Source organism: Sinocyclocheilus rhinocerous, unplaced genomic scaffold, assembly GCF_001515625.1.
Source record: "Sinocyclocheilus rhinocerous isolate Xijiao unplaced genomic scaffold, SAMN03320098_v1.1 scaffold2149, whole genome shotgun sequence".
Taxonomy (NCBI): domain Eukaryota; kingdom Metazoa; phylum Chordata; class Actinopteri; order Cypriniformes; family Cyprinidae; genus Sinocyclocheilus; species Sinocyclocheilus rhinocerous.
In genome coordinates this window covers 467,025-475,028 of record NW_015629053.1, presented here as the reverse complement: position 1 = coordinate 475,028, position 8,004 = coordinate 467,025, and the positions used below count along the sequence as shown (strand labels likewise).

The following is an 8,004-nucleotide window of genomic DNA, read 5'->3' as shown; positions in this document are numbered from 1 at the left end:
ACAAGGCATCATCACCATATGGCAAGGGGCGTAACATTTCCGTCTCACGCTTGAGGTATTCGGCCAATCACAATGCACTGGATAGCTGGCCAATCACAGCACACCTCGCTTTTTCAGACCGATGAGCTTTGTAAAAATCAATGCGTTTCAGAAAGACGGGGCATAGAGGAGAAACAATAATGTACAGTATGTGGAAAATAATGTGTTTTTTTAACCGTAAACCGCATAAACACATTTCATTACACCAAATACACAAAATAATGTTCTTTTTAGCAACACCATATGACCCCTTTAAAACAAGAGAGAAAAAACATTTCCAGTGGGAAAAATAGAAAAAAAAAGTTTTTTGTTTTTTTTATCTTGCTTTGCATATGATTTTTTTTTTTTGTATTCTGAAAATAATAAAAATGATAACCTTATGATAACCTTAGATTATGACAGTATTTCTGCTGTATTTATTGCAATTTACAATTTGGCCTAAAACTCACTGTAGGTGCAAGAATAGTGTCGGTCAGTGACAAACCCTCCAGATCAGACACCAGTCTACTGGACAGGAAGTTAACCGGAGTCACTGGAGCCGATGCTGGAGCTGGTTCAACTGGGAGAAAGAGAAAGACAAATTATGTGCTTTTACATTTTATGTTTACGTGCATATTATGTGCTTTTATTGTCGGGCATTTGTCTTTGGTCTTGTATGTGTTAGAGGTTTTACTCACAGTCATCCAGATCCAGCAAAGACATTTCCTGCGTCTCCTTCTTGCTCTCTTTTTTGGATTGTTTGGGAGGTTGTTTTGATACGGGCATCTGAGCGAAACAAGAAAAAGTTTTGTGATAACTCTTACCCGTGTGAATAACATTAAAATAGCATAATAGTACTATTTATTAACACATTGTCTGCATTGTTTTAGCTCCTATTCAGCTCATGTGACAACAGTAGCATTCTACATTTAAGTTTAATTTATTATTTAAAAAAATAGAAGGCAGTATACTGTATATAATGCAAAGTATTCACGACGTAATTAGCTAGTATTCTATTCCAATCTAGCCCGACCTTCTTCTTCCTGACGTCGGTGTCGGACTCAGACTCCTCCTCTGACTCCTCCTCCGACTCATCCTCTGATTCGCTGCTCTCTGATTCGCTCTCTGATTCTGAAGCACTTTTCTGATTCTTCACTGCCTTCCTGCCACGCTTCCTGTTCTCGGCACCGCTGCTCTGTTCGCTGTGGGAATGAAGGAGCAGAACATGAAACAAGCTGATCAGAACTTACAATTGACACTGATTTGGTGTATTGTGTGGATGGCGCACCTCTCTGCACTCTCATCTGCTTGCTTCTTTGCTTTGGTCATGTCCAGCTTCTTCCTTTTTTTCTTTTCCTCCTCCTCATCTTCCTCTTCCTCCTCAGACTCGGTCTCTTCTCTGCTCTCTTCACTCTCTGAACCGGAACCGCCTTCATCACTGCCGCTAGCGCTTGCTGAACCACTGCCCGAGTCTGATTCTACCAGGAGAGCGAGTACAATTGTGATGAAAAATTTGTGATGAAATTGTGATGAAAAAACTAAAATTGAACAGGTATCAGTGATGAATCTCATGAAAATGAACTGTTTTTCCCAATATTTGCATGTACTATGCATTTTTTGTAATACAGGTTTGAAGACATTAGCTTAGCAATATGCTAACATCAGTATTCATATTATTTTCATTCAAAATGGTGATGAATACTTAGATACAATACATTTTTTATTCATGAATGAAAAGAACTAATAGGGAATCTAATTAAAATGAGTATTTTCTATTTGTATTTCTTGTGCTGATTAGCATAGAGTCGTTAGCTTAGCAACAAACTAATGTCCGACAGGAGTCAGTGTTGAATCTCATGTGAATTAACTTATTTTCCAATATTTGCATGCACTAAGCATTTCTTGTAATAAACATAATTAACTTAGCAACATGCTATCAGCTTTCTGTTACAGCCAAGTGACTGTTTAGTAGTTTTTAGTTTCATCTTAATTTTTTGTTTGCTATGTGCTTATTCTTATTAGTTTTTGTTCTTTTAAAACATTATTATTTAGTTGCTTATATAAACATTTTCCCATAGACAAGATTCTATGGGATGAATGTGCATTCGCCACAGTTACCGCTATCTGCTGATTCAGTTGGACCAGATTCTCCTTCGGAGTCGGAGTAGAACGGTTTCTCTACTTTCTTCTCCTTGCGATCCTTCCGGCTTGAGCATTTGCTCCAATCTGGAATCTGCAAAGGATTGCAACACACCATCAAAACAAGCTCAAGTACATCTGGAGGACCTAATCAGAGAAAGAGGTTCATATAACGGCCATGAATGCCTCTTTACAAGCAGCAAACATCTCTGTTTACACTCATACATTAATATAATTACAGTTCTAGAGACTTGTGTCTCTCTTTGCTCAGTGTTTGATGTCTACAGCAGGGAAGGTTGTGCATTCATGGCCACTTTTATTCTCATTGTGTACGCTTAAACATATAATTAAAGAAATCCCATCCTAAAAAAGACCCCAAAGACCTCCAGCACTGAATTACCCAAGATTAATTTGACTTTAAGCTAGAATTAGCATGTTGTTAAGAACGTAAATTAGCGATTAGCAACTAGCACCAGTGCTGTAGGCCCTTTCCGGGGTGTTTTTTGAGGTTTCTGGTCTTTAATCGTAGAGCAAGGGCTGAGGAAAGGGAAAGGCTGATCTAGCACAGTACAGACGCTACGCTAGGCTGGTGGCAAAAGCTCTTTGGGTCTGACGCTAAGGGTAGGGTGACCATACGTGCCATTTTCCCAGGACGCGTCCTGGGAAAATGGCACGTATGGTCACCCTAGCTAAGGGTGACTGACAGACTCACGCTGGTTAAAGTGGTGACTCTTTCAAGCAGCCTAATAACCTGGCAAACAGGAAAGAATAAAAAGAAACGCAAGAATGATGCTGTGAGATGGCCAGAAGAAGAGGAAAGAAAAGAACAGAACAGAACAGAAAAGAAAGAAAAAGATTTAAAAAGTACACACAAGGTTTCAGGTTGCACTTGTCAACAGATAAGCACGTATTTGGATACGTTTTATGTCCATATTTCGCTAACAGCTTCAGTCAAAGCAACTGAAAGTGTTACATTCATACCACGGACGATAACTTTATAAAGAGAATAAATTATAACTATACGAGAAAAGCAACTTCCACACCACAGGTATAACGATAACAACACAGAAGAATGATATTATTGAACAATTTTTTTTTCCAGCTGCTGAACACTAAAAACATTGACAGCCAATCAGAATGCATCCGACTTTAAAGAGAGTGAGTATTTAAAGCATCAAACAACAAAACTGCAGTGCACGCTTATAATAAACAAAACGCTATCAACTATATTAGCGCCCCGTTGGTGTGGGCACTAATATAGTTATGGTTATAGTTATCGTTCTTGGTGTGAACGGGCCATTAAGGGGGAATTCACTCAGAATGAATAGCATTATTTACATCCGTACATCCTTTAGTGTTCAATTTAATCAGTTCGCTCAATTTAGCACTCATAATTTTCAATGCAAATTATGCAAACTGGGTAACTGCATAAACACGCCCACAAATTTAATGCTGAGATCAATCTGCACTGCACAACTCACAATCTTTTGGGTCGTTATTAAGTACTAAGTAGTTACCCCGCTAACAGAGACCATTCTCAGAACTTTGGCTAACGTTCTGGCAAGGTTTTCTCAAAGTTATGAACAAACGTTCTTCCAGTAACTTTAATAGAATGTCCGTTTAAAGTTATCTGGTCTTTAGTAATGTTCTCAAAATGTTATTTATACATCATTCATGAAACATTTTTTTCCCTTAAATGTTTCAGTTGGGTGTTCGTTTAATGTTTTTAAAATGTTACTACATGTACAACAACGTTTGTATAACCATGAAAAAAAGTTAAAACATTTAAAAAACTGGATGTTTTGAATGTTCAGAGAACATCAGAAATATCATTTTCATAACTAAATTGATATGTTAGTAAAATGTTCTTAGAGCATATTTTTATTAGCTGGGTATGAAATGCGGCAGATTAACACAATCTGACATACTTTACTGGGACCGTACTACAGCTGTTATTCGGGCAACTAAAATAGCTCTTTAAAATGCAAAAAGTCAGTTATATATTACTCTTTTCCTTTGATTAAAAACATATCTTTAATTCTGTTTACTACCTGCAGTCTTGGACAAACCATCAGAGATTGTGGCTGATTAAATTTGCATGTGTTTAGTATACACTGAAATATTGTACGCAAGAGTGTCTAGTTAGTGAATTCACCCCTTAGTTTAGTGCTTTCAGAAGGTCTCTTATAATATACTCAATGTGGCAATAAAAAATCTGTATTAGGATGATGTTTTAATGCTTTGCTGAGCATTTGGTGTTACCGTAATGGAAGTGCAACATTAATATGAAGGTTTTGCAATGTTATGGTTTGCTTGGCAGGAAATGAAGTCAGCAGATTTCAGACTGAGACATGAAAACACACACAGGTTTAGTAAGGTTGAGTAAGGTTGAGCCAGAGGGCCCGACTACATAAAGGACAGAGAGAAAAGCCACAGCACTCTTGTGGGCACCTCTCTCCAGTCTCCCAAGAGACCCATTCGGCCCTCACTGGTGTCTATGACCTCCTCTTGCTGCTTAATATGGTGGGCGGGAACATAAAGAGACAGACAGACTGTCAGAAAGGGGATGTGGATGAACATTGGAGGGGATAAAACTGATAACACCCAGAAATCTGCTGTGAATGATGAGTGCTTTATGAAATAACAAACATGATTATGCAGACAAAAACCTGAAGCTGGACTCAAGACCCTGACCGATCAGTGTGCGGTACAGACCTCATGCATATGCAGATTTGATCATGGAATATTAATCAGGAAGGAGTGGCATGTGTAAATGTGTGTGGGTGTGTCTGTCTAGTTAGTTCTAGAACTCTCAGTGATTTGAAAAATTCTAGAATCACAGAAAAACATTCAGATCTAGTATGTGGACAAAGAATTTTAGAATTTGTTTGTAAATAAATTTAAAGCAACGTTCAGTGTTCTAGTTAAACTCTATAAAGAATTTTTAACATGCTGTTAATAGAGTGCAACAGTACACTTTTTCAACGCCACGGGTTCCAGATCCTGATTTTTTTCCATTCATGTTTCCCATAGTTATAAGCCATGATCCAAAACAACCAGCTACAAGGTGATTTAAGGGGGTCTGAATACTTTCCGTACCCACTGTATATAAACAAAGCAATATATTTTACATTTACTCTACGCCATTCGCAGTGTTTCATGAGAGTGGGCGGTGCTAAAGAGTTCTTATGGCATAATTAGCTTGTCACGGTTCTCAGATTGGTGGAGATTCTCTGCAAAATTATGGGTAATGTAGTTTTCCATCAGGAATTTCATGGTTAAACGTGATTATTTAAAAGATGAAATAATGCGAGCTGATTACTTCAACAAAAGCATATACCCTCGATTAACAACCTCGTAGCTCACAACAGGTCTGTCTTTAAAGTTATCATTAAAAATCAGTTTCGCTATTAAGAAAATGAATGGAGTTTTTACTTCCAGAACCCGAATGTTGCACTCTATTACCAAGGGAAATCATTTTGACACATCAACCAATAGGGCTGCAGGATGAGTAGCTACCACCCCGCTGAAATGCAGAGCGTGTGATTTATGTGTTATGAGGGTGGAGTTATGCTAATGAGCGAGGAGAGTTGAGCGATATAAAAGTGATTGAGCATAGCGTGTTTTTTTGTCAGTGCTTTGGGGCGTTTCTTTGGGAGGTCTTGCATGTTGGAGCTTCCTCTGGTGGTCTGTAGGAGAAGCACCCCTGCGCCCTCTGGCCCTGTCAGAACTGTTCGCTCTGCACACACAGAATCCTTCACCTCCACGTTGCGCACGGACGGGTCGGGTGCCGATTCAGGCCAGTCGGGCAGCTCCTGGTATCCGGCGGCTTTAGCGTTCAGCAGATGAGACAGCGACCCCAGCTGGAAGTGATCTCTGTCTGCAAAGAATTGAAGAAAATCACAAATGAGATCTCTAATGTCTCAATTATGTCCTCAGATTTTTTTCTGAAGGTCCCAGTAATCTCAAGAGTTTCAAAAGAGATGTAAATATATGCTCAGATTTGCATGCAAATCAGGATTTTTATAGTTAACTAAAACTATAACTGAAACTAAATTGAAAACCTTTACCTTTAAATGGAGACTCCAGGACGGGGGCAGGCTTGAGTGCAAGGAAAAGCTTCTTGGCGTATTTGTTAAGAGCGCCACTCTTATCGGTGGGCACAATGAGTTGGCGGATAAAGCGGGCACGATCTCTGATGTCATAGTTTTGATCATATTTTGCCAGGTTCAGTACATACTGCGTCAACAGTTTAGTCTGAAAGACAGAAAAGAGAAGAAAAACACGAAGGAATTTAACTCTCAGGAGTCTCAAGAGTTGCATGCCTGAGAGGCAACGTAGTTGAGTGCATCTAAATGATATGACATGCAGACATAGATTGTATTGCTTGATTAAACAATGACTCGTGTTGGGTTTCTCCAAAAAAAATTGTTACATGAAAAGAAAAAGTGAAAAACTGAAATAAAATAAAATATATAAAAAATATCAAATTATTTTATTTCATTTACTTGCCAAAGCAACATTTCTCATTTTCATTTAGTTTAACTTGGTGTACTAAATTTTAATAATTAAAACTAAAATAAAATGTAAGAAATAATGATAAAAATAAAAAGAAATTGCATGGAAATTAACTCAAAAATACATTTATTAATACATTTCAGTTGTGTCCCCATGTTTTCAGTCCTATATTTTCTTGTCTTTCAGCTGTTTTAACCTCATTTTAGAGGTTTTCATAAATCTTCAGCTATATTCAAACATTGTTTTGGAAAATACTGCACAAAATCAGATTACCTTAAACATCTTAAACTGGCTTTTCATGCATTTTTAATGTGAAAACCTCAATGTTCAATTAATATGAGTACCCTTTAATTTTCTTGTTTGCTTTCATTTATGAGTTTTGTCATTTGGCATAATGCAAGTGAGCTTGCTTACTGCTAAAGTGCTTTGCATCGTTTATCCTAGTATGTTAAAAAACAGTTAACAGCATGCAAACAAGCTAATGTGATGCATGTAGTCACTTCTGTTCAGGGTTATCAAGAACTTAAAATATTAAAAATATTTTTGTTAATTGAAATAAAGCTAAAATAAAATATAAATATTAGATGGAAAAACTAAGCGAAAATTACCTTGGGCATTAACTGAAATAAGATTAAAGGTGGGGTAAGCGATTTTTCAAAAACGCTTTAGAAAACTGATTCGGGCCGAATAGCAAAACAAACTTGTAGCCAATCAGCAGTAAGGGGCGTGTCTACTCATGATGTGGAGGAGAGAGCGTTCAGTGCACAGGACATACATTAGCGAGCCGAGCGACAGAAAGATAGAGATGGCGGATAAAAAACAAAAGAGGAAAACGTCTGCAGAACAAAAGAAGGCTTAAGGCAACAAGGCAAGAAGTAGGACCCGTATAAATATCGGACCAGCTTTCCAGCGCTGGAGAGAACTCAAGGAGCGGAAGGCCTGCGATCGGACGCCGAGGTTGCTTTGTTTCTTCTCAATAGGTGAGTAACACCGTGTCTACAACAACTAAAGTCTGCCTACACTGGACGCGAGAAAGAGGTCAAACGACCGTTGAAAACCATTTGAAATTTGTGTCAGCACATCATAAATAGAACCCGGCAGCAGTTTTCTGTCGGGATTTGTTGCGCCGCGCCACTCACGTCCGTAGACACAGTGTAACATTGGTTTTGCTTTGTTTCACAGAACTAATCGTTGCCTGGGTTGCGTACGTATATGTGGGGCGGAGCTATCAAAATAGAGGGGAGACCCTTTTGGGGTTGGGGCGTGTTTGTTTTGGTGATTTCAAATATAAACATTGACTACCAGAAATCCCTTACTCTGCCTTTAAAA

General features: G+C 38.3%; 1 protein-coding gene across 2 annotated transcripts in view; it reads right to left on the bottom strand.

Moving 5' to 3' along the window:
- LOC107738653 (AP-3 complex subunit beta-2-like) overlaps positions 1-8,004 on the bottom strand; it is a 35,933-nt gene that overhangs the window by 7,722 nt on the left and 20,207 nt on the right. For both annotated transcript variants that reach the window (XM_016550437.1, XM_016550438.1), the window contains exons 16-23: positions 6,228-6,414; positions 5,919-6,037; positions 2,870-2,908; positions 2,137-2,251; positions 1,307-1,496; positions 1,052-1,220; positions 717-804; positions 489-598 (exon numbers count right to left, since the gene is read on the bottom strand). In XM_016550437.1, coding sequence (XP_016405923.1) covers positions 489-598; positions 717-804; positions 1,052-1,220; positions 1,307-1,496; positions 2,137-2,251; positions 2,870-2,908; positions 5,919-6,037; positions 6,228-6,414 — 1,017 coding nt within the window. The remainder of the gene's footprint in view (positions 1-488; positions 599-716; positions 805-1,051; positions 1,221-1,306; positions 1,497-2,136; positions 2,252-2,869; positions 2,909-5,918; positions 6,038-6,227; positions 6,415-8,004) is intronic.